The following is a 27,440-nucleotide window of genomic DNA, read 5'->3' as shown; positions in this document are numbered from 1 at the left end:
TTCAATACATTTTGATGTCATTCTCATATACAAGATACTGCAGAAGCAAACGTCCAAAACTGCTTCACGGGTCACTGGTGAATGCTGTGCCTTATTTTGTTTGTTGTGTTCTACTTGCCTGAACCTCGTGCTTTGCAACTCAAAAGCAGGAAATACAATCTTAAGATCTGATCAGCAATGTGAAACAATACAGGAAAAAACACACACAAGCATTCACCAAACAAATACACAAATGATTAAACGTTTTATAGAATAATTCACAAACAAGCACAAAAAGAAAATTACTATTTTATTTTGACTGGAAGATTGGAGCTTTTCTAAACTCAATTGAGGCCACTTATTTTCCATACTATGTTTAGTCTAATGCACTTGCACTTCTCACAAGTAAATCTGAGGATACTGACTATATTGTTAGCCTCCAATTTTAAATTCCGTCACATTTACAGAACGTTTAAAAATATTTATTTTTACGTAATGCTTCTTTATTTACATAAACGTTATTAAGCTGTTAATACTATCTAACTTTCCAAGCAGTCATGAATCCCCTGAATAGGCAACACTGACCCACAGGTGTCCTCAGATCACAGGTCAAGAACCACTGATGTTCACCATTTTAACAATGCTTCTGATCATACGGCAGTTCCTTGAACTGCCTGTGGATAGAAAACCACAGGTGACTAATGTATTGCAGGGAGAAGCTTTAGTTTTACACCCTTGTTTTGTAAACAGGCTTCTGCATTAATCCACAATCCATCTGAAATATAGGTCGGCAACTCATGTTAGTTCTGCTTAGTCTCTACCTTGCTTAAATGAAGTAATGCTTGTAGTTAAAACTACACTGGTAACTAAAGTGTGCACCGTATTACTTTTACCAAAATGAACTAGAATTATTTCCAATACTACACTGTTTCTATTTTGTATATGTAAACGAGGATAAAGTCAGTCTATGCTGTATATGTTTAGGGGGTCTTTACTATCTACTTCATAATTGGAAAATAATCTAGTGATTTATGTTCATTAGATCGCTCTGTCCACCCGAATTGCTTGATACGAATTAAAGCTCCTTTGGCAAGTGAAATCACTCTATTTTTAAAATTGAAGGAATCCTGGGAGTCCCGCAGGACCAACCGTCCAGATTGCACATCAAAGAATAAACAGTTACACTGAGAAGCTCTTTTTAATGTGAATGTTTAGAGGCCTTGTATTACAAAGAACATCTCATAAGAAAACAAACATTCAACTGAAATAAACATGAGTCACAAATCACAAAAAAAGTGAGATGCATCATATAGTAAGGTTAGCTAAATAACATTACTGAGTACTCAATATAAACAAATGTTGCCTATGGCTGTTTACATCACAGCCAAGTGACCTTAAATCAACTGGGAGACTGAATGATGAACGTACCAGTAGTCATTGCCTGGTTAGAAGAAATGCATGCCATAGTCACTGTATGGCATGGAGTCTTGTCAGAGAAGCCAGCTCCAAGGGCAGCCTACAGAAAGGTGTTACAAGCAAGATATAATTACAATGTGTTTCACAGATTCACAAAAAAAGCATCCTACTCCGCTGCTTTGCAAGACAGGCCCTTAGCCTATTCGATAAAAAGTCACGCCAGAAGCAGAACATTTGATTAAAGGACTCACAATTCAGTTTGCAAGCTGTGATCTCTTGTAACTCTTGCAGAAACGGGGGTCTTATATGTTCATTAAATAATACTTTACAATGCAAGGTGAAGTAAAAAAAAGAAATAAAAAAAAAAAGTCGTCAAAGTGAAAATAGAAAATTAAGGGCCTAATTTAGAGTTTGGTGGAGGGGGTTACTCTGTCACAAACGTGACAGATATCCTGCCCACTGTATCACGACCCCTTTGTAAACTATGAAGATCGTAATATGACAGGCGAAAATAACCTGTATGCCAAATCTAAATCAGGTCCCAAGTGTCTGATGGCCTTTTTGTTCACAAAATCAGTTTGTAACAGCAAAAAACTACCTTTTCACCTTCTAAAATAATTGTTTCACCATAATTTTGTTCCAATTGAAGTGAAAAAGTACAACACACTTAGCATGATGTGAATAAAGAAATGAAGGGACCGAAGAAAATTAGGCCTATAGGTACTACATCAAAAACAGATCATTGGGGGACAAAAAAAAAAAAAAAAAGCATGAATACACAAGAGTAAAAGCACATGAAAAAAAGATGCCAGTGTGAACAAATGGTTAAAAAAAAAAAAAAAAAAAAAAAAAAACACTTGATGGTTTCAAAACAAATTCTGATACGAAACTTACTCTATATAAAAGTATTTGTGAAAGCACCATTCAAGTTTCAGTTTGGCCAATATTCATATCATATCCACAGTTGAATAAATGTAGAACAGTCTGTTCTGTTTCGACAAACATCAGTTTTCTTTTGACAGTAACCATTACAGAGCAGAACTGAGATACAGTAATATTACGGAAGCACTGGTCTAGGGACCAACATTGTCTTATATCGTGGACTTTCTTTATGCCCGGGGATTAAAGGAAGAAGCTGCATAAATACTGAATGGGTCACATAGCTCTCAAGCTTCTACCCACCTACTGCTCATCTGGAGGTATGTGCTGCCTTACCAAAAACAGTCTAAGTAAAATGCAAGAAATCTATATGCCAGAATTGCTTTGCTAAACTTCGTTAATGCTCATTTACCAACAGGCCACTGAAAAGGTTGTTCTACTGAAATGATGACCAACTACACAAAGCAACATCAATCTGTCAAAGGAGACTCGCAAGGGTTTGGGTTAGTATGAAGATTCGACTGTCACCAAACAAAACAAAAAAAAAAAGCTTTACAAACCATCAGTACGGGTTAACAGAAGCCAAGTCAGGAATCTTTCGAGAAGGGAAAAGAGTTGCTACAATCAAGGGCAACAAAGGAAGAATCCATAATCTATATCCAGTACTCTAACAAAGAAATACAACTTTCTGCCCGTCAGGGCCCTCATGGACATATTGCTGCGACATTGCAGAAGATGTACATACTCTCCTATACAGTGACCGTCACTAGGTCAAGCAAAATTAAATGGCTTCTACTGTAACCACCATCAATTCCTTGCCTTATTCCCTAATAACGATAATCCGTTGGCTCCACAGGAAAGGGTGGTAAGGGTGAGTAAGGTAATGGATGGAGGGAGAAGGAGAGCTGGAGGCATCCTTCTTGCACGTGTTCTGTTACTTCTCAGACCTTTTTGCACTGAGCAGCCTGCATTGGACAGATAAAATATTCAATATGTGCTGCAACCAAAAGTGTTCCAGTTGGGACAGTTTTGTACATTCACTTTCCCCCAACTAATTCAGTTCTTTGATAAAGACATTTGTGATTGCCCAAGGTGGGCCCTATGTGAAAGAAACTTTAGGATTTTGAAAGATTACTGAAATAATACCTACAGGAACCGATGTAACCCTTGTGTAAATGTTGCCTGATAGAAGGCAAACACCACCCTTCATGATGCTTTTCGCAAATGTTGTCCAAAGTGTTTAAAGGTCACAGCCAAGCTTAGAAGCTCAATCAAAGGTGCACATTTCGACCTGATGTAGCATCATAGGGAGAGGATCTAAAATGCCACTGCAAAATGGGATTTATGACGTTCCAGTAACATGTTATTTTTGCTTTCCTAAACTTTACACAGAGATGGTATTCGAAAGAGCCAAACAGCCACGACCATTTCTAATCCTCCCATATCATCTCTCATATCTATCAGGAGGGGGTAACAGAAAATGAAGGGGCTTGGTTCGAAATAAAGCAGAAGATGGCTAAAAACCCGTTGGCCTTTCTCCATTTTGCAGCAAAACATACATTGTTCCGACCCTAGCTCTCTGGCATGCTAATCACTCACGAATTAAAATGCTTTTTATTAACCTCTAAATGCTTCCCAGTAAATAAATAAACCACAAAAGAATGCAGAACATTTGGAGTCAGTATATCTGGCAATCAGAAAAACAAAACTAGTATCAGGGAGTGGGGTAAAGGAGTTGTATAACTAAAAAGTCTTCTTACAGTCTAGATCTAACACACTGCACTACATTCACGCTACTGGAATGAAGCTGTAGCAAGAGGTTTCAAATCAGAATATTAGCTAGGAACTTCAATTTTAACTATTCTATTCGATGCAAAATGCAAATAGAACTGGTAGTTATAGGCATCTCACTGCAGATACATCTAAGGAAGGAAAGCTCAGGCAGGCAAAGGCACACTAACTTAACTGCAACATACCCCACCTACAGTTTATATTTTACATTCATACTCTCTGCAGAAGAAATGGGAATCCAGTTGAATAAATCAGACAGGATTTGATGAGTATTGAGTGGAAGGGGCAGGCAAGTATGTTGTCACAGAGAGGATCTGCCCACACACTGCTGTATTCTGAGAGAATAAGCAATCACCTGAGGGCAGGATTCTCTCCAACATCACATGACTAGACCATTTAAATGTACTTTACTTTGTCAAGCCTTCCGCCAGCTTTCTTCTTTATTTTTCGTTTAACATAGTGTTCAATCCCCCAGTCTATTCCATATCCACAATGAAAGTACCTCTAAACAACACCATGGTCACAGCTTTAGAAAGCAGATGTCAAAGCCGCATGACTCACTGTAAACACAACTTCCACTGAAGTCTCACCAGCAGTTCGACAATATACCTTTAAACAACTGATGTGAGTGAGGCCTGGAAGACAAGAGTTATTCATTACATTTTTACATCTCTAAATATCCCACTAAAAATCTGAATTTATTTCAGAGATGTGTAGGATGATGTAAATATTTTAAAGGAAAATTGTAGTCAATCAATCTTGATGCCAGGCAAGGACAACGCTTGATTTGTCAATGGCACACAAATCTGCTAGGTGCAATACCTATCCATTTGCATCGAGTGAGACGTAGTCATGGGTAAACCATACATAAGAAAAAAAAGAAAAAAAAATCCCGCTGCTATGTTTTGCTCCACTTCCCCCTACTCTAGCAGATTCCTTGCACTAGTTCAAAACAACCCAGTCTTCTAATACCTTCTTCTGCACCCCTCTGTGTTATCTTTCCCAGACATCAGTCACTCCTCTCAGCTAGATGGCAGAAGCACTGACTGTTCCGAAGAAGATCACTCTAAGGCTGGCAGATATGGGCAGCATACCCTCTTGCTTTCCACTGGTCACTACAGATGAGGGCACGTTTAGGAAGGAGATACAGTAAACGCACATCTTTGGTATACACATCAGTATTTCACCCACCTCGCGTGCAATATTGCTGGTTTTCACTTCCATTATGACAGTGCCATACACAATGTAATCCACTGCTTCCTTTGGAATGTCTGTGCGGTCTAGCAAACCTCTGATAATGGAAAGGGCAAAAAGAGAAACATTCATTTAACAGCAAAGAAAGACTTCCTTTCAGCTGGGAAGAGCAATTGATCATGCAAGCTACAACAAAATTTTGAGTTGGTGCAGGTTTTTTATTCACAGACCTGTAAAGAAACTAAAAAGTCTCTTGTAGGAGCCCCACAGTGAGTAAGAGAAATAAATATTAGGGTAATTGCAAATACAGTTGGCTACCTCACGGAGAACAGAAAAACTATGTAAAGCGCTTTGTTGCAGAACCTCACAGCGTATACTTGAAGACAGTAGTAGCAGGTTACAGTATCAACCTTCAGCAAGGCTAGGCTTTGTTTTTTTTAATATAGTGGAGTTTAGATTTGGAACAATAAAATCACTTCAGAAGGGCATAACATTTGTACTGTTCAGCACTGCCAGAAAAAAAAAAAAAGAACTACACGGTAAGACCACTTGACAAATGTGAAATCATTCATAGGTCACAGAGCAGTGACAATAATACTAGATGGGGCACATACACAGTTTTGGGGCACTCTCCTAAAGGGACACAGTAAAACCAGCAACTGGAGCCAAGAGGTAGAGTGTATAAAAAGGGAGTAGAACAGATATCACAAGGTCCTTTATATAAAGAGAGTAGAGTCAGTTTATAGGAAATTATTCACAAAATATCAGAGTACCCATGGAGAGGAGATGAATCTATAAAACATAGTTTAGCGCCCACATTCAACTCAGATCACAGTTTTGTGACCATTTCAAACAAACACAGCAGTAGTAACATAGGCTGAGAAAAAAAACTTGTACCCAGAGCATCAGAAACACCCTGAGCCAGGGCAGGAGTCTAACAGAGTACAACCTCAGCTGGCCGATTCTTCAGACACCCTTCCACACTTAAAAATACTTACTGCAGAGCTGTTCTTGCCAAATCATGAGGCATCAAGTCTGCATATCTGCAAGACGAAATATAAAAGCATCAACCAAATAAATACAACAGAGCAAGGACAGTATGCAAAGGCCACAGAACTGAAAAAAATGAATTAACCCATATGCGTGCGTGAATGCATATATGTTTACTATGAAAATGTTTGCTTTAACATGCGCTGTTGCATTTTATTAATCATTTGGTATATCATTTTCAGATCAACTTGAAGACCACTAAAGTCTTAGTATTCTTGCATATTTATGTCACTCAATGTTGTACAACGCACATCTACTGAGCTGTGTTAGTGAAGCGTAGCCTCGTTCTGAGGTTGGCACAACGAAGTGAGGGTGTTAGAAAGTAGTGGAGTCTGCTCTAATTAGTGTTACTTGTAACACAGAGTCAAGGACCTTTCCTATTCTTTCCCATAAGAAGGCACAAGTCCATTAATCGTTATCTTCTGAGTTTCTATTTCATCACATGGTCTCACTACTATTCACTTGCATTGAGAGGAAATGTATACAAACATGTAAAAAAAATTATTTATTGTTAGCATTACATTCTCCAACTGATCAAAGCTGAAGTTCTGGTCCGTTGAAACAGGCAACTGCCTTGCATTATTTTTGAGTGCTCTGTGGCTGTTCTGCATTAAATACATTAAACGTCATAGGTTATCCTGAGTTTTGCATTTATTTATTTATTTATTTTTTCACAGAAGAAACAGTGTGAGAATGCCATCTGCACAGCCAGACTGCATTGTCTTGGTGATTACAAACAGCTAGCACCATACTGTCTTGCCAGAAACCATAGGCAGCAATAAATCGCTGAAGTAATCAAATAAGAGGAGACCAACTTCCAGTAACAGTGGCAACAGCCAGTATCTGGATGCTTAAGAAAAACAACTGCTGGATGACGAACAGTCTTATTGTCAGGAGGCTAAGTGGCAGACGTCCTGCTAGAGGTCAGAACCCATACTGCAGTTCTGCAAGACTAAAGCTATTGAGCTAGTCTTCTTTCAATTATGTGTCATAATAGACAGGATCTGTCCTGTAGTGTCTCTTTGCTTTTACCTCTGTTTTTTGTCTGACTGTTGCTGAGACTCGGTTGTCTACTACTTACACATTCTAACTTTAATAAAGGTTTTGCAAACACTTAGAAGTGGGACTACTGTTATTTGTGATGTCTCCCGTCTATGTTGACAAGGCAGCTTCTTGCTGCCTAAAGGTATTAGTCAAGTTACAAAAAGTGCATAATTACACAGACTTCTCTGTGAATATGTCAACCACTGAAAGATCAATCAATCAGCAGATTTGTCTCAAGGCGCGGGGGAGCAGCAAGGGAACAGTCGTCGACGATCAGTTGGGGATCAGTCAAAGGGCCAGGTCTTGAGATCTTTCCTGAATTGCGAAAGGGTGAGAGATCTTCTGAGGTGGATGGGGAGGGAGTTCCAGGTCTTGGCGGCGAGGTGTGAGAAGGATCTTCCTCCGGCTGTGGTCTTCCGGATGCGTGGGATGGCGGTGAGGGCGAGGTCGGCGGAGCAGAGCTGTCTGGTGGGCGTGTTGAAGTGGAGTCTGCGGTGGAGGTATTCTGGTCCGACATTGTGAAGGGCTTTGTAGGAGTGCGTGAGAAGCTTGAATGTTATTATCTTGTCTACTGGGAGCCAGTGCAGGTCTCTCAGTAGGGCGGACGTGTGGCTGTGTCTGGGGGCGTTCTTGATGAGACGGGCAGAGGCGTTCTGGATGCATTGGAATCTTTTTCATACCTTGGTGGTGGTTCTGGCGTAGAGTGCATTGCAGTAGTCTAGGCGGCTGCTGACGAGGGCCTGGGTGACTTTTTTTTTTTTTATTCGGTTGGGATCCATTTGAAGATCTTCCGAAGCATGCGCATGGTGTGGAAGCAGGCGGAGGAGACTGCGCTGACTTGACGGCTCATTGAGAGTGCCGAGTCCAGGATGAAGCTGAGGCTGCGGTGTGGTCTGTAGGGGCCGTAGTGCTTCCAAGGACAGTGGACCACCACGAGTCGTCCCAGGCAGAGGAGTTGTTGCCGATGACGAGGACTTCTGTTTTGTCTGGATTTAGCTTGAGACCGCTATCCTTCATCCAGGCGGCGACTGCCTTCATCCCATTGTGGAGTTTGGCTTTGGCTGCGTGCTGATCGTGGGTGAGGGAGATGATTTAGCTGTGTGTCGTCGACATATGAGACGATGTTGAGCGCCTGGTGTCTGGCGATGGCTGGTAGTGAGGCCATGTAGAGGCTGAAGAGAGTGGGTCTCAAAGATGGCCCTGCAGCTGCACTTTGATCATATGCAGCAGAGTCTCTGGCAGTGCAGCTACTGGTGCTGCTCTCCATAGAAACTGTTGCATTAAAATCAAAGAGCAAATGTGAAGAATGACATAAAGGTGCCTAAGAGTCTCTAGGAATTACGAACGGGACCAATGTATCACGCTAGGATGACCTGCATGTGCGGGTGGTTAGGCTGAAACCATTTGTGTCTGGATAAAGATGAGACATATTTATGGATTTTACATGACTAAATTTATTAGTTTTTCAAATTATAGCCTATAGCACAATAACAATAAGTCCAGATAATATCCACGGTAACATTTTTGTGCAGCCAATATGCGCATGTTTGCAAGTGAAAAAACAAAAGGAGAATTATACTACAAGGTAAAGGAGGTAAAACATTATCAAAAAGAAAAATAAACAGTGGTAAATCAACGAACAACTTGTGAGTACTTCTTGTCAGGTGAAAAGGGTGGGGAGTCATACACTTAAACTAATTGATATCATTGAGTACATATACACACTTAGTGCAGGTGCCCGTTTGTATATCGCTACCAAACAGTGGTAAGAAGAAAATAATGAAACAAGTCAACTGCCTCTAGAATGAGGCTACCGGTAGCAGGGAGGCAAAAAAAAAAAAAAAAAAACACTTACCCCACTAGTGATATAGGCAGTAGGATGTTGAGAGATTCATGGCTGTTTTGCCGTATAGGCTGTAGCAACATCCGAATGAGTCAGAGAAGCATATTCTTCACGCTGTCTTTGTTGACGCACAATTGCTTTACATTGGGTCTCCGCCCTTAGATTGCATAGGATCCTTATGAAGCAAATACTTCTGTCGACGTGAATGTTTTTCACTTGTATATCTGACTAACGGTATCATATTTATTTTTGACCTAGGTGCTTAAATGCATGCTGTTTATTTGTTAGGAAGATTTATTTGTTCCCCCTTTTCTGTCCACTGTTTCCGTATTTTGCAGTTATGCCTTTTTAAGTTGGTCTGTCCACTCAAATCTCTGTGACAAGGGGCTATATTCAAATTGTGCAGTACAAAAACATATTTCAGTGTATTCCCTAACCCGACTTATTTCATTGCTTTCAGAGTCCAAATATTAAGGCTCAAACTAAGTAGAACGCTCCATTTTCTAGAGTTAGGACAGGGGCACAAATTCTTTCAAGATCACCTACTCACTCAACCGCTCCAAAAACAGTGCAAGGAATCACAAACATAGGCTTATCAGAGTTCCCAGAAAGTCTGATCACCGACCAAAACTGTTGCACAAGAAGAGGATGCATGAAAGCAGATATGATCTTTTCCAAGAATTGTTACCCATAGACACAGCTCTTCAAGGAGAAACTGCATCAAGGAGACACTGCATCACAAAAATCCTTCTTACACAAAAGTGGCCCATTACACCTTCATTTAAGGCAGAAGTAGCTATCGTTATAAACAGAAATAGTAACAGATTCACGCCTCTGACTACTTTGACAACGACAAAACACATGTAAATACATAAATACCTTGAAAAAATAAAATCTAATCTATGAGGTCAGAATTATTACTAAGGTCAGATTTATCGCTCACTAATGCTACAAATCCCAAGTCTTCTCTCACAAATCCTGAAAAAATAATCCTTCTAGATAAACCTGTACTTCTGAAGCAAATTCACCCTTAGATCAGACCTTACTGATACTTTTGATTCCCAGCTATTCCAACCCCCTCACCAACTATCCGGCTTTCACCCGCAGATCTGACAGCGACGAGTGACTAACAAGCCTACACCACTTTGTCTAGAAGGGCCAGAAATAGTCTGTCAAACTTTGTCTTTGCCACTTCAGGTGATACAGCCAACTCCAAAAGAACAGAGTAACTTATCACATAACTATGTGCCTCTCAATTATATGTAAGGCAACCTACAGGAAATCTGTAGAGAGATCAGATCCTTGTCTTTTGTCCTTTCCAACATGAGATGTGCATCTTAAGCTATTAGAAAAAATATAAACACAATCAATTCACTAGGTTATCGTCTAAGGGACCTAACTGCCCAGCTCCGCCTAATGCCCAATAATAACAAAGAAACATGCATAAGCAAACTCAGTACCCTCTTTCACAAGATGACGTTAAAACATTGTTAAGCATATGATACAGCCTAAACCGCAACTAGATCTTCCACAGGCCTCTTTACCATCCCAATAATTATAGGCTACAAAAAGTAAAAGTTCCACTCACAAAAACACAGACTTCATTCAACAATCTAACAGCGGTCTTAGTTTCCTCAGCCCAATATCAGCATATAATCCTTCTAAACAATGTTCTTCCTTTGAACTCGGAGCACAGGATCTCATTCAGGGACCTTTGCAAGTTGTCATTGGTTTCTTTACAACACAGAATGAGGAGTTACTGCATTACTTCACTATGGCTGGAAAAGGTACAAATTATACTCTCTCCCTCTCATAAGTCATGAACAAAAATCATTTCCACGTTTGATCTCATCAGCCAACTATGAACATATAACATTTTAGGAACAAACGTCAAATTAACAATTTATGATTTCTGGGACAGACAAGTCCCACAGGCCACACATAAAACTTATCGATATGATGATAAAGTATACTGTTCCACACCATAAGGTCTGTATTGCTCCCCAACTCCTGTGGTTATCTTAGTGTGTCACATCGATAAAAATACTTAGAATTTTCCAGTGTCAGCCTAGTGTCCTGACACAAAGTCAGGAATGTGTCAATATGCAGGGATTGCACGGAGACTGCAAAATATGTAATTTTACATAGACAGGGCTGAGGCAGAGTCAGCAGGCAGTACACACAATAGCGGAGCCAAAAAAAAAGGTGGAGTAAAAGCAACAATTAGGGCAGATGGAATTTTGTATACTTACGTTGTACCAGATAGTAGGAATGGTGTTCTGACACCCTCAACAACCACCACATTCTTCACTCCAGGCTTGGTAAGGGTTTTCTTGCTCTTTGTTTGCACAGCTGGAAGCAAGAAATAAGAAGGGTTACCGTACTACGTCCCAATTCATGTCTGGAATAATGATATTGTCAAAAAAGAAACTATCCCTAAAACACTGGTACTCTTAAAACACAAACAGGAATAGTATGTAGAGGTCACAAATAATGGCCATTAGGAGCGATGGGCAAGAGGAATTAACACCTATTTAGAGGTGGAGCACATAAGCTACAAGTATATGGAGTCACAACATTGCAAGTTACACCTGTCATAAACAACATACTGCTTGCTCGAGGCAAGTTTAGAGTTTGTAATTATTATGAAGAAATACTGAGCAGACCTTCTACAAAAGCAACCCTACAAAAGGGGGAGGAGAACTGAAAGATGGAAGCCATGAATGGTCTTGGGGGAAGACAGGAAACTAGACGAGATGCACGCTTTACAGCTAATACAGTAGGTGGTGCACTAGGGGCAGGGGTCAACAGCACAGTAGCGAAGGAAGAGCATACCAAGGTGCACCTTGCAAAACTGAATGCTACTAAGGATGCAAGTATGGGACACATCCTTGTCAGGCACCAGTTGTAGGAAGCTGGATCTTTATATGATATCTCAAAATGAGATATATTGTGCAAAGACTCCAAGGGCTGCCTTACTAGCGGACAGGGGCTTGCTCCATCAATCCCAAGGTGCTCTTTTCAGGAGGTAGTGCGGTCAAGAAGCCTTAGGCTTATCAGAAAAGAGTATTGGACATCTGCAAATACAGTCAATAAATGAGACACGACTCAAGAAGAAGATCCACACCAATTTACAAAAACAATAAGTATCTTTATATATGTTTAGGTTCCAGAATCAATATGATAGGTAAGTACATTTTGCAAGAAAATTCTTTACAGGTTTGAAAAGTCGACAGTGCAATTCTTAGAAGCTGCAATGTTATCCTAGGGAGATAAAACAAAAACGGAAAAATAGGTGCAGTACAGGGACTTACGGAACCAAACTCCTGGACTTAAGGTAGGTATTAGGCAAGGGTCAGGACCACACCAACAGGTCACACCAGGGAAAACTGGGGTTCCTAGGTGCAGAGGTGTAGTACAGCATCGGGTGCCCACTGTTAGTCAATGGGGATCGGTCCAATTGAAAAGAGGCTGCAGGTTTGTACAGGGCATCTAGGAGAGGAGAACCAACAGATAGGCTTTAATCTTGGAGTGCTCAGGGATGTAGGTGCACCTTTGGTCCTCTTTCACAGGCCAGGGGCGACAGGTGCAGAGGTGTCTTTTGGTGTTGGGTTTCCGCATCCAGGAGCAGTCGTGGTTGAGGGGGGCTGCGGTCAGAGGCTGCAGGAGGTGTTGGTGAGTCCACAGTGGGCAAGTTCAAGGCGGGCTTTGTCTCAGGAGGGCCAGGAACCACGTTGGCACCTTTGGTCCACTTCAGCTCAGGCTCTGCGTCTCGGGTGCAGTGGTGCTTTGTGGTGTCGCGTTTTCAGTGGTTCGGCATTCTCACAGTTCGTTCTTGGGTGCCTGCAGGTTGCAGGAGAGCAGCTCTGCTACTCCACGGTAGTTCTTGCATCTGTACTGAAGGCAGGCAGTCCTCTAGGTTCTTGGAGGCACAAAGCTGCAGGACAAGATGACTTTGGTGCAGATAGACGAGAGCAGGAGATAGGCCGGCAGGGCTGGGTCCAGCTCAGGTGCCTCTTCGGCTTTTGCGGCTATGAGGTGTTCTTCTTAGGTCGGCAGGAATCTGCTTTCCTGGTGCTTCCCTAAATACAGAGTTTAGGGGCTTTGGGGGAGTGTAGGGTAGTAGCCAAGGGGCTACTTGCCCCTGGGTCACTACACCCCTATATGACCACTTCCTGTGAGAAGCGGGCATAACCAATAACAAAATGGCAGATTCTAAAATGTGGTGTCCACATCAGGCAGCTCAACTTAGAGGTGGGACTGACCTGAGGGGTGGACACACTTCCCTGACTACTAACTTTCCTGCCTGTCCAGGTGCCAAATGGATCCTGGGGTATGGCATCTCTCCTGTGAGGGAAGCCAGATCTGCATATCAAGGGTGGTGGGCTTCTATGAAGCTTCCGGCCTGGGAACACAGATTTGTAGGTCATCCTGTTGGGTAGGGGGGGTGCAACATGCCTCCCAGACCAGGCTTTGTTGCTGCCCAAGTGAGAGCAAAAGCTCTCAGTTTAGAGAGGAAGACTTGTCTGGTGGTGACAGGCTGGCTAAAACTAGACAGACAGTCTGCACAATAGCAGCTGGTAGGTTTTCAGGGGGCACCTATAATGTGCCCTCTGGGTGCATGTATTAATAAATCCATCATTGGCATCAGTGAGGGTTTATTAATATGAGATGTTTGAAACCAAACATCCCAATTTTCAGTGAAGCCATCATGTACCTGGGGAACTCGTACTGACCAGTGTCCAGCACATGTACTTACTTAAAATGGCTTCCCTGTTCACTTACTATGTCAAAGAATCGACAAAGACAGAGCAGGGGCATATTTGCTGTGGCACAAATGCCCAGACGTGTAATATAATTCACCCAGCCTTAGGGCTATAAGGCCTGCTGTAGGGGTGACTTACATATATTCCATGCAGTGTCAGGGGACATGGCACACAGACTGTGTGGCAGGTCATGTTTTCACTTTTAGCTGCACCAAGACATGCAGTATGCAGTGGCAGTCTGCATGTGCTGGGTGAAGGGTCTCTAAGGTTGGAACATTATTTGCTGCAGCTCTTGGGGACATTGTTGGTACCCACGCCCAAGGTACCATGGATTCCATTTACTAGGGCTTATTGGGTAGTTGGGGGGGGGGAGTGAGGGTCAACGGTATTGCCAATTGGGAAACAACTGTACAGCTTTAGGGAAAGAGATATGATACTGGGGACCTAGTTAGCAGGAACCCAGTGCATTTTCAGTAAAAAGCATATCAATGACCTGGCAAAAAGTGGGGTTGACCATGTCAAAAAGGGGCATCTTCCTACACCCGTCATGAAGGCTGTCTCAGAGAGCAAGTGTATATAGACATATAATTACTTCTGTCTAATATTATGGGTATGCATATTCTTATAATACAGTACATTAGGGAAAAGAGATTGAGATTTCTAAGTGATGAATACTTCAGTGATCTTTAACCAAAGGAGCAGCTTGCCATAAATAGCTCCAGTAAGGGCTCTACCATCAGCAGGGGTGTGGAATTCCTATAGCCCGTATAGCCCGATGCCCAGGGCATATTGTTTGGCGTCAAGGAAAACAAGTTTTCGTGTTTATTTTGTCCTTGGAACAAGTAGGCCCAACCCCCTTCAGCACAAACCTTTGGCTGCCAGTTTACATTATGGATAAGGGAAGGGAATTGTCTGGATTGAGGTAATATTTGTGCCCATATGTTAATGCGGTTTGAACTTGTATTTATGGTTCATTAATGCAAAGCCTTTATTATTCGTGCAAGGACTGTAAATAAATGTTGGAAGCTTGAACTGCACTACTGACAGTGGCTCCAGTTTAAAAAAAGTGCACACGTTTGAAAAGTTTAACAATATGAAGCTATGTATAATGTTCTCTGATTAGATGCAAATATTTGCAGAAGCTTGAAAGCAAGATTCATGATTTTTTGCTTTCAAAATAAAATGTTCATTAAAAAAATGCAACTTTGCAAAATTACTGTGAAAGTTCAGATACCATTTATTTGCAGCATCATTTAGGAAAATGCATTGATGCATGGCAGTAATTCCCAAAAATATTCATAATGGATAAATCAGTGTAATCAGTTTCAACAAGAGAATGGGTAACATGAAAATAAACAAGCACTGGCAAAGCCAATAGGTCCGACACTGGTGGTCAGTCTTATGGCCAGGGCCACGCGAATTATGTGATTGTAAGGCCACGGCGATTTTCACATACTTATAGATTTGCCACCTTTGCCACATAATCTAGCATCTGCTGCATAATCTGCAGATTTTATCCACAAAAAAATTTCTAGCTCAAATGTTTCAAAAGTTACTACTGTGAAGACACGTGTTGCCACTTAGTGGAAGGCCCTTTGCAAAGCTGGATTGATGACTTTTCTTTTGCTTATTACTATATTTGGGTGTTAAACTGGTCTTGATGAGGTGCATCAAATGCCCAGAGTGTGTTACCAAGTTTAACAAGCATTGGAAAAGGCAACAGGTCTCGCCTATACAAGAGCTATTGGCTTTGTCTTGCCATGTCGGATACCAGTGTGGCTCCTGTTAAGCATGTCTAAAGGTTAGTGGCGTGGAGTGTCAGAGTGAGTTTGGGGGGGGGGGGAGGGGAGTAGAGTGTTATAGAGTGGCTCTGTCTGAATGTTGTAGAGTGAAGTAGGAGGATTAGGGTTTCGTAGAGTTGCGTAAAGGTGAGTAGGATTCAGGGGCAGAGACTGTCATGGAGTGTGGTGGAACAGGGTGGAGTCAGTTGAAGAGGATGGAGGTAGTGGGGTGTACTGGAGTAGAATGGGGTGGATTGGATTTGGTGGTTTGAGTGGAGTTGGATGGATCAGTATGGGCTGGAGTGGGGTGGATTGAAATGGGTGAGGTGGGTAGGACTGGGGTGGATTGGATGGGGTGGGTGGCTTGGACTGGAGTGATAGGGGTGGGATGGATTGGATTGCTGTGGTTTGGGGTTGGTGGATTGCGTGGAGTGGACGGACTAGATCGGAGTGGTGTGGACTGAACTGGAATGGGTGGACTGGATGAATTGGAGTGGATTGCGTTGGATTGGAGTGGGGTAAGCTGGGTGGATTGGAGAGCGGTGGACTGGACTGGGGTAGAGTGTGGTGGATTAGAGTGGAGTGAGATGGGTGGAGTGGAATGAAATGGGGTGGGGTGGATTGGATTGCAGTGCAGTGCTGTGGACTGGACTGGGGTGGACTGCACTGAGGTGAGGTAGATTGGATTGGCATGGGGTGAATTGGACTGCAGAGGGATGGACTGGAGTGTGGTGTACTGGAATGGGGTTTATCATATTGAGGTGGAGTGGAATGGCGTGAGGTAGATTGGATTAAGTTGGGTGGATTTGATTGAGTGTGGTGGATTGGATACGAGTGAGGTGGGGTAGATTAGAGTGGAGTGGATTGGACTGAATGGGGTGAATTGGATCGGTGTGGGGTGGACTGGATTGGTGTAGGATGGACTGATTGAAGAATGGTGTATTAAACTGAAGTGGGGACGATTAAGGCGATTTGGAGTAGTGTGGATTCGACTGGAGTAGGATGGATTAATGTGGACTGGATTGAACTGAGTGGGTGTATTAAAGTGGATTGTATTAGAGTGGGGTGAATTGTACTGGACGGAGGTGGATTGGGTAGCGATGGACTTGATTGGAGTAGGATGGGTTGGACTGGGGGTGGGATGATTGAAGTGGGATGGACTGGGGGTGGGATGATTGGAGTGGGATGGGGTGGGTTTGGTTGGAGAAGGGTGGGATGGTTTTTAGTAGGATGGATCGGAATGCAGTAGGGTAGACTGCCTGGGTTGGGGTGGAGTGGATTGCGGTGTGGTGGATTGGGTTGAGAAGTAATGGACTGGGCTGGATTGGACTGGTGTGGGGTGGACTGGTGTGGGGTGGATTGGAGTGGTGTGAATTGGGATAAAGTGGGTTGGATTGGGGTGAGGTGGATTGGAGTGGGGCAGATTTTTTTGGCATTGTAGTGGGGCAGCTTGGATTGGCGCAGGTTGTTTTGAACTGAAGTGGGGAGGATTGTTTTGGATTGGAGCAGATTGTATTAGGGTGGATTGGTTTGGTGTGGGGTTGATTAGATGGGGGTGGGGTGAATTGGGATGAGTGGGGTGATGTGGACTGGGCTGGGCATATTGTTTTGGATTGGAGTGGGGTAGACTGGTGTGTGATGCATTGGAGTGGGACAGATTGTTTTGGATAGCAGTGGGGCGGATTGGAGTGGGGCAGATTGTTTTGGATTGGGGCAGATAGAAGTGAGATTTGTTCCTGATTGGCGTTGGGCATATTTTTTTGGGATTGGAGTGGGACATATTGTTTTGGGTTAGAGTGGGGCAGATTGGATGGGGCAGTTTGTTTTGATTAAGTGGGTCAGATTGCTTTGGAGTGGTGCAGTTTGTTTTTGATTAGAGGGGACGAATTGGAGTGGGGCAGATTACACTGGGGTGGGTCTGGAGGATTGAAGTGGGGTGGGTTGGAGTGGATTTGAATGAGGTGGGGTGGACTGGTGTGAGGTAAAGTGGATTGAATTGGGGTGGACAATAGTGGTGCAGATTGGGTGGACTGGGATATACTGCATGATTATGTGTTAAAGCATCATTTCAGAGATTACATATAATGAAGAAACGCTGTCGCTTTGCAATATTTCGCACAAGTTAATTGTCATCTTTTGACAACAGCGCTCACAAGCAAAAACAAAAGAAAACATGAGCGGAAACTGAGAAAAGACGACTGGACAAAATAAATAAGTTTCTTTAAAAATAAAACTTTTCAATTTTGTTTGTCCTGCTGGGCATGTTTTTGCCATTCACAAGCCTTCTGTTTGGGGGGCACTAGAAGTTAATAAGAACAAATAGTACCTCGATCTTGTCGGGAGCAGCGGAGGCGCACTAATTAAGTTGAATCAATTAGTGCTTGATCCCTGCTCATCACAGAGGAATGTAAATGATACTAGGCGTGCCATGACGATTTACAAGGCTGTAAAGAAGAGTGCCACGCAAACCAACAAATGGTGAGCGACAGACGGGATCCAAGCCCTTTACTGAACACAAGAGTCTTGCAAGCGAGACGCATGCACTCGCAGGCTCAACCCTAAAAATGATGAGACTCACCTGCTGCGTAATTCCAGTGGCCCTCCTTATGGCTTTGTCAATGCAGGACTTATTTTGACATGGCTTTTGTAAAACATTTTTGTTGTGGGCAATGTCGGGCCCTCCCCATTGTAACAAATATTGGCACTAAGCAAATCCACACATTGCCATAGTAATTCCTGGCACTGAACAAAACTACTTTGTGTGCCGATATGCTCCTTGTGAATGAGCAGGCTGCCATCACTCACAGTGAGAGAGAGAGATATAATTTTAATAAAAACAAAACAGCTTGGTTAATGCCAGACCTAGTTAGGGGCCCAATTATTGAAGAAAATCACATAAGTGCACTCATGGAATATGTTGTTGCATTAGTGCAGATATCCGTATTTCATGAATTCACAAAATTTTACAGAAGTATTCTGGGAAATCGTACTCCTAGAAAAACAATTGTAAACTGTATTTTAGCATGAGTAAATATGTGTGTGTAGATTTGCTCATGCAAAAATCTGTTGAGCGTTTACAAGTCCACGTTCCCTCTAACCACTTTTTTTTCCAACCCTGGAAGAAGTTTTACTTCTGCCCTTGTCAGGAGTAAATTTCCAACCTTTCTCACTATTAGAGAAGAGCTGGAGAAAAACCTTAAAAACATGCAAGTTAGTACGTTTGGACAGACTCAAAGGGGCATTCCAAACCTGGAACCTTTGCTTACTGCTACTTCCAGCATCAGTATGTAGATCTACAGAATGGTGGCAAACTAAGGAAACTGCTAGGATGCAAGACCTAGTACAGCATTAGCCCTGGCATGCTCAGAGAGGCTAATATCAGAGCTCCTAAATACTGAGATTGTTGCCATGAGTTGTTTTGTTGTTTTAGTAGAATTATGAAGCAGCCTCTCCTGTGTACAAGTAGGTATTTTATTAAATTCCACACCCCTGCATCAGAAGCGACATTAACCATGAGGAGTCTTCTGTCACAGCAGGAAGTACCTCCTGTATGCAGTTTAATGGCTCTGTAGTTTTTCAAGTGGGGAAATGTATAACTAAGGTTGTTTATCACCTTGATGCTAGTGCACACATACGGGTCTTGGTAATCTCTAAACCAGGCCATTCTTGGATCTCTTGTTATTCTTCGTGGATTAGAGTAAAAATATATTGTTGAAATTATTTCTTCTCCAAGAAGATGAAAACTCTGGGTACCTAGTACTTTGAGCGAGAGGGGGGACGTTGTGGAAGAGAGTGTGTGTGAAAGGTAGAAGGTGTTTTGTTGACTGACTTGTTAGGCGAGGATCAGGTTCTCTGGTGTAGAGGAGGTAGAAGGGAGGGGCAGACAAATGTTTGAAGGTTTACAATTGTGGACACGGTTAAAGAATTAATTAGGACAGTTAACTGTTTATTGTATTGAGGCACAGGGTAGGCTGAAAGAGATGCAGCTGACCAGCTGGCAGATAAAGGACTATGGTACACAAAAAGGATGGATTCCTGCAACTGATGAGAAATACCCGAGTTAGCATGTATGTGTCAGGTTGAACAATTAAGGAAACACAGATAAATAGTATAGCAGGATACGACAAATAAGTAAGCTCTGCTAACCTCAAAGCTCAAAGCTCCACATAAATCAAATCTAAGCTCATACAGAAGCTTGTAACAAGCAAGTCCAGTCCAAATTAAATAGGTATAGTCCACGAGTATATTCACTGAAATAAACAGCGCATATAAACTAAAGCTTTCACTTCATTATATCAAAATACAACTGAAATACAAAAACATTTAAAAATAGCCACATATGCATTCACTTACATGCATATGAATGTTGTTCTACAGAAGTAGCTATATTTACAATTATATTTTTCCTGCATTTTGGAGTCCTAAAATACCCTACTATTAATGCACAAAATGTTTAGTCCTCAGCAGGACAACTCAGATGAAAGCTACAGGCTCTTCATCCAATCTATTAAATTTAAACAAAAAAACATAATTAACTACACATCAAACATTCTGCCAACTTCCAGAGTTATTTATAGTTTTCGGTTGACCTGTAAGTGACATATCTGTACAGTTTTAAACTGCTACTTTCGCAAGTAGGTACACAAAGCATTTCCTTGGCTGTTCCGTATCATACACAAAAAATCGTCTCAATATTGAGTTTTCACCTACTTACACTACACTAACAGATTAATTTCTTTCAATACCCCCTCTCCGCTTTACCATATACAGCAGTGCAGGAGCAGATTCACCCCAAGACTGGTCAAAGTTCTATTCTGTCATTTTTTGGGGGCTAACCAGTCCACATTTAAGATATCATTACTTTCCAACCTTAACTTCATATACATAGATAAGGAAATCACTTCCTGTCTACCTTTCTACCACGTTATGCTTCATGGATTTTCAAACAAATCTAACACTTATCACTTATAGCATCCTTTTCTTTGGTCTTAATCTATGGGATTCCGTTTTCTTGGGCCGCATCGTTCGAACAAGACTTTCAGTTAACTATTTTCCTCTTCATTGCCACCTCAAAGTAGGGGAGAACCACAGAGTAAACAGGATCATTACTAGAAAGGCAGGAAAGGTCCTGATTGATTGGGGTGGCAGTGAAGAAAAAAGTACTGAACTCCTGACAAAAGAAAATTCCTCTTCTCCTAGACCTGAGCTGGGACAGGCTAACAAGAAAACATGAAGTAAAGCAACTTATTAAAAAAAAAAATTGTGAGTGTTATGGAGACCAAGTTGTGGTACCTTGCAAAATAGTCAGACACGAGGCAACCTGAGATTTTCTAAACCTAATCTAGGGGATAATTGTTGTAGGGGATGATTTTCCATATACAAGCTCAATCTGAAATGTGACAGATGTCCGTGTTCTGCTCAGTTACACGATCTTGTGGTTCAGCAAAGCAGGAGTCAATATGAAGGGCTCTTGCTGTCTGACATGATTTAATTCCAGTAGGTAGTTACCAATCTTCTAGTACAATCGCAAACATTTGTTGGTAGTGCTGTCATCTATAAGCCACGACCTTCAGTGTGCGCCTGAGGCTCCAGACTTGGTTCTGTAGTGTGTAGCAGCATCTTATGCTTGAAGTGGATTCTGAATAGAGCATGAGGGATAGATTTACAGGCCGCCTAAACATATCAGTAGGGTAGGTTTTGGGGGCATTCAGATTAATACTGCTATTTTGAATTCAACGTGTGGAATTCTAATTATTCTATCTGGCAGCTTTCCAAGGCTTATATATCTGGACAGGGAACTAGCTACCCTACGTGCGGTGTTTTGGTTCGAGCCTACCCAGGTATGATACAAGCCTAGACAGGAGCACTGTTAATCCAGTGAAATACTGAGTCAGCAAAGGGAGGATGAAAGCCCAAACCCTTAGAAGTACTGTTAAGCAACAGGTGTCTACTTATACACACTTTATTAATTTTAATTTTCTAAGCAGTCGCAGACCCCCGATTAGGCCTTGTGGACCCCCAGGAGTCCCTGGACCACAGATTAAGAACTGCTGCCGTAGAGAGTAATAGTAGACACAATTCGGCCTCTTCCAGCATGGCTTGACAACTACCAACTAAGGTATAGGAGGGGAAGCCACGGCGTTTTAAATCACTACGAAAACTGTAATTTAAAGAAAGATGGATCGCTGGTTTGACAGGCAGTCTCAGACCTCTGGTGGAGGCGTTGAAGCCACGGAGTTTCATGAAGCTGCAAAGGCTGTACTCTATAGACAAATAGATTGTGGTCTCGGACCGCGGAAAACGACTAATAGTGTTGGCAACTACTATCAAGAAACAATCTTGAGGAATAATGTTGATAATCCTTGAACAAATAGGTGCTACCAATATAGAGAATGTTCCTGTCCCGATGATGACCTGTTATTGATTTATGTCTGTATAAAGGGTCAAAACGTCGACAAAAAATGATGTGGATTGATATAAAAATAATATAGTGACTTCGAGACTCCTGAATTGAAAGAGTCTTATGGAAGATCACTGCTTGTTTTTAACCACATTCTTGTATATATTGTATATAACACTGGCACTATATGCACTACAATATGCACTTTCACTGCGCCTTTATTTAGGAGCACCTAGGACTGAGTATCTAAAAACTATTTTAAAAAATCAGGGACATATTGTAGGAAGTTGGCTCTGTATGTGCTATTTCAAAGTAAGGAATAGCATGCACAGAGTCCAAGGGTTCCCCTTAGAGGTAAGATAGTGGCAAAAAGAGATAATACTAATGCTCTATTTTGTGGTAGTGTGGTCGAGCAGTAGGCTTATCCAAGGAGTAGTGTTAAGCATTTGTTGTACATACACATAGACAATAAATGAGGTACACACACTCAGAGACAAATCCAGCCAATAGGTTTTTATATAGAAAAATATCTTTTCTTAGTTTATTTTAAGAACCACAGGTTCAAATTCTACATGTAATATCTCATTCGAAAGGTATTGCAGGTAAGTACTTTAGGAACTTCAAATCATCAAAATTGCATGTATACTTTTCAAGTTATTCACAAATAGCTGTTTTAAAAGTGGACACAGTGCAATTTTCACAGTTCCTAGGGGAGGTAAGTATTTGTTAGGTTAACCAGGTAAGTAAGACACTTACAGGGCTTAGTTCTTGGTCCAAGGTAGCCCACCGTTGGGGGTTCAGAGCAACCCCAAAGTCACCACACCAGCAGCTCAGGGCCGGTCAGGTGCAGAGTTCAAAGTGGTGCCCAAAACACATAGGCTAGAATGGAGAGAAGGGGGTGCCCCGGTTCCGGTCTGCTTGCAGGTAAGTACCCGCGTCTTCGGAGGGCAGACCAGGGGGGTTTTGTAGGGCACCGGGGGGGACACAGGTCCACACAGAAATTTCACCCTCAGCGGCGCGGGGGCGGCCGGGTGCAGTGTAGAAACAAGCGTCGGGTTCGCAATGTTAGTCTATGAGAGATCTCGGGATCTCTTCAGCGCTGCAGGCAGGCAAGGGGGGGATTCCTCGGGGAAACCTCCACTTGGGCAAGGGAGAGGGACTCCTGGGGGTCACTTCTCCAGTGAAAGTCCGGTCCTTCAGGTCCTGGGGGCTGCGGGTGCAGGGTCTCTCCCAGGCGTCGGGACTTTGGGTTCAAAGAGTCGCGGTCAGGGGAAGCCTCGGGATTCCCTCTGCAGGCGGCGCTGTGGGGGCTCAGGGGGGACAGGTTTTGGTACTCACAGTATCAGAGTAGTCCTGGGGTCCCTCCTGAGGTGTCGGATCTCCACCAGCCGAGTCGGGGTCGCCGGGTGCAGTGTTGCAAGTCTCACGCTTCTTGCGGGGAGCTTGCAGGGTTCTTTAAAGCTGCTGGAAACAGAGTCGCAGCCTTTCTTGGAGCAGGTCCGCTGTCCTCGGGAGTTTCTTGTCTTTTCGAAGCAGGGGCAGTCCTCAGAGGATGTCGAGGTCGCTGGTCCCTTTGGAAGGCGTCGCTGGAGCAGGATCTTTGGAAGGCAGGAGACAGGCCGGTGAGTTTCTGGAGCCAAGGCAGTTGTCGTCTTCTGGTCTTCCTCTGCAGGGGTTTTCAGCTAGGCAGTCCTTCTTCTTGTAGTTGCAGGAATCTGAATCTTTAGGTTCAGGGAAGCCCTTAAATACTAAATTTAAGGGCGTGTTTAGGTCTGGGGGGTTAGTAGCCAATGGCTACTAGCCCTGAGGGTGGGTACACCCTCTTTGTGCCTCCTCCCAAGGGGAGGGGGTCACAATTCTAACCCTATTGGGGGAATCCTCCATCTGCAAGATGGAGGATTTCTAAAAGTTAGAGTCACTTCAGCTCAGGACACCTTAGGGGCTGTCCTGACTGGCTAGTGACTCCTCCTTGTTGCTTTCTTTGTTCCCTCCAGCCTTGCCGCCAAAAGTGGGGGCCGTGGCCGGAGGGGGCGGGCAACTCCACTAAGCTGGAGTGCCCTGCTGGGCTGTGACAAAGGGGTGAGCCTTTGAGGCTCACCGCCAGGTGTTACAGCTCCTGCCTGGGGGAGGTGTTAGCATCTCCACCCAGTGCAGGCTTTGTTACTGGCCTCAGAGTGACAAAGGCACTCTCCCCATGGGGCCAGCAACATGTCTCTGGTGTGGCAGGCTGCTGGAACTAGTCAGCCTACACAGACAGTCGGTTAAGTTTCAGGGGGCACCTCTAAGGTGCCCTCTGTGGTGTATTTTACAATAAACTGTACACTGGCATCAGTGTGCATTTATTGTGCTGAGAAGTTTGATACCAAACTTCCCAGTTTTCAGTGTAGCCATTATGGTGCTGTGGAGTTCGTGTAAAACAGACTCCCAGACCATATACTCTTATGGCTACCCTGCACTTACAATGTCTAAGGTTTTGTTTAGACACTGTAGGGGCACAGTGCTCATGCACTGGTACCCTCACCTATGGTATAGTGCACCCTGCCTTAGGGCTGTAAGGCCTGCTAGAGGGGTGTCTTACCTATGCTGCATAGGCAGTGAGAGGCTGGCATGGCACCCTGAGGGGAGTGCCATGTCGACTTACTCATTTTGTTCTCACTAGCACACACAGGCTTGTAAGCAGTGTGTCTGTGCTGAGTGAGGGGTCTCTAGGGTGGCATAAGACATGCTGCAGCCCTTAGAGACCTTTCTTGGCATCAGGGCCCTTGGTACTAGAAGTACCAGTTACAAGGGACTTATCTGAATGCCAGGGTGTGCCAATGGTGGATACAATGGTACATTTTAGGTGAAGGAACACTGGTGCTGGGGCCTGGTTAGCAGGGTCCCAGCACACTTCTCAGTCAAGTCAGCATCAGTATCAGGCAAAAAGTGGGGGGTAACTGCAACAGGGAGCCATTTCTTTACACATATCAAATGTTTTTGCAAAGAAATAAAATATGAATGAACTCAAGGATATCATATTGAGTGAAAAGGTTCCTTTGCTTGATAATTTAATTCTGCGGTGGAAGTCAAGGCAGATACTTCACCCTTCTTGACCAAAATTGTGTCTACTATTTCTCTACCCAGGTCCAAGGGTTATTGGGTTTTGCCTCATTTTGTAAAACAAAGCCGTAGAGAGTAAGCAGCCCAAACCCATGGAGGCACTGTCAAGCGATCAACGAAGCACTTTACAGAGCCAACACATGCAGGATAGAAGCCCAGATCCCTGAAGGCACTGTTAAGGCACCAGATAAAAATTGTTCATAGTCCGCACAGGAAGGCTAGAAGGCCAAGCCTCAGGAGGCATCCCACAAAATAATCTTAGTATAGACAACTTCCTCCGACAACCAGTGTACTGTGTGAATCACACATTACACAAGTTAAACATGCATTAAACCCAGAGAGGAAAAGCAGGCTGTTAATCGGTTGTAAGTTAGACAGGGAAAACTCAATTTACCAGGAGAGTTGAATGGAGAAGAGCAGCTCACAGATCGTGCACCTGGAACAGAGGAAAAGCAATGAGAATTTCTAAGGTGTGATACGTCAGTAGAAACAATGTATTTACAAAAACGAATGAATTGCTTTCACATCAAGAAACAAAACGTGTCCGGTAAACACAATCTCAAATAATGAGCAAAAAAGGGGTGTGGATTAACGGCTGAGGAGCCAGATTTGAAATGAAAAGAAATAGTCATAAGAATGACTAACTGGCAAACTCTCATTCACAAAGTAAACAAATATGTGGATTAGAATAAAATTGCAAACCAATGTTAAAGTCACATTATGAGTGAAAGGGACAAAGTATAGTGAGCACCTGGTAAGTAATGACTAATATTACACTTTTAATCAGACACCTAAATGTATCACAAAACTGAGCACTGAATTCTGTATTTTCGATCTTTAAAAACACTGCAGTTTTTTTTCCATTCTTCACACAGGAAACTAAATAGAATGTAAAAATCTTGCTGTACATGATCCACCTTAGAAATAACAGAGGGCTAGTTGCAGGCACTTAAGGCAACATAAGAGCAGCCTGAGGCTCAGAATAAAGAGGTGGCATAATTTAAAGGAAAAAAGGTTGCCAAAGCCAACTCTGAGTTAGAATAAATGAGCAACATGTGGAATAAAGGGGCTAAGCCCAACCTGATAGTCTGTTCTTCACTCAATCCTTGCTTAAAGACAAAATAATTAAAGATCCTTTTGCTGCGCTGTAGGAAAGTACCATCTTGCCTGGCATGTTACCCCCATTTTTCACTGTATATATATTGTTTTAGTTGTATGTGTCACTGGGACCCTGTTCTCCAGGGCCCCAGTGCTCATACGTGTGCCTGAATGTGTTACCTGTGTAGTGACTAACTGTCTCACTGAGGCTCTGCTAATCAGAACCTCAGTGGTTATGCTCTCTCATTTCTTTCCAAATTGTCACTAACAGGCTAGTGACCAATTTTACCAATTTACATTGGCTTACTGGAACACCCTTATAATTCCCTAGTATATGGTACTGAGGTACCCAGGTTATTGGGGTTCCAGGACATCCCTATGGGCTGCAGCATTTCTTTTGCCACCCATAGGGAGCTCAGACAATTCTTACACAGGCCTGCCACTGCAGCCTGAGTGAAATAACGTCCACGTTATTTCACAGCCATTTTACACTGCACTTAAGTAACTTATAAGTCACCTATATGTCTAACCTTTACCTGGTAAAGGTTAGGTGCAAAGTTACTTAGTGTGAGGGCACCCTGGCACTAGCCAAGGTGCCCCCACATTGTTCAGGGCCAATTCCCCAGACTTTGTGAGTGTGGGGACACCATTACACACGTGCACTACATATAGGTCAATACCTATATGTGGCTTCACAATGGTAACTCTGAATATGGCCATGTAACATGTCTAAGATCATGGAATTGCCCCCTCTATGCCATCCTGGCATTGTTGGCACAATTCCTTGATCCCAGTGGTCTGTAGCACAGACCCTGGTACTGCCAAACTGCCTTTCCTGGGGTTTCACTGCAGCTGCTGCTGCTGCCAATCCCTCAGACAGGTTTCTGCCCCCCTGGGGTCAAGCCAGGCTTCTCCCAGGATGGCAGAACAAAGGACTTCCTCTGATAGAGGGTGTTACACCCTCTCCCTTTGGAAAATGGTGTGAAGGCAGGGGAGGGGCAGCCTCCCCCAGCCTCTGGAAATGCTTTCATGGGCACAGATGTGCCCAATTCTGCATAAGCCAGCCTACACCGGTTCAGGGGACCCCTTAGCCCTGCTCT

General features: G+C 43.1%; 1 protein-coding gene across 2 annotated transcripts in view; it reads right to left on the bottom strand.

Annotated features, from left to right (window-relative positions):
* The window catches only part of HADHB (hydroxyacyl-CoA dehydrogenase trifunctional multienzyme complex subunit beta), a 103,404-nt gene that overhangs the window by 71,905 nt on the left and 4,059 nt on the right, over positions 1–27,440 (bottom strand). For both annotated transcript variants that reach the window (XM_069233660.1, XM_069233661.1), the window contains exons 3-7: positions 25,637–25,678; positions 11,449–11,548; positions 6,258–6,302; positions 5,257–5,356; positions 1,408–1,495 (exon numbers count right to left, since the gene is read on the bottom strand). In XM_069233660.1, coding sequence (XP_069089761.1) covers positions 1,408–1,495; positions 5,257–5,356; positions 6,258–6,302; positions 11,449–11,548; positions 25,637–25,678 — 375 coding nt within the window. The remainder of the gene's footprint in view (positions 1–1,407; positions 1,496–5,256; positions 5,357–6,257; positions 6,303–11,448; positions 11,549–25,636; positions 25,679–27,440) is intronic.

The sequence above is a fragment of the Pleurodeles waltl genome, chromosome 5 (genome assembly GCF_031143425.1).
Source record: "Pleurodeles waltl isolate 20211129_DDA chromosome 5, aPleWal1.hap1.20221129, whole genome shotgun sequence".
Taxonomy (NCBI): domain Eukaryota; kingdom Metazoa; phylum Chordata; class Amphibia; order Caudata; family Salamandridae; genus Pleurodeles; species Pleurodeles waltl.
Note: the sequence above shows the minus strand (reverse complement) of the source record. Positions and strands in the feature narration are given on the sequence as shown.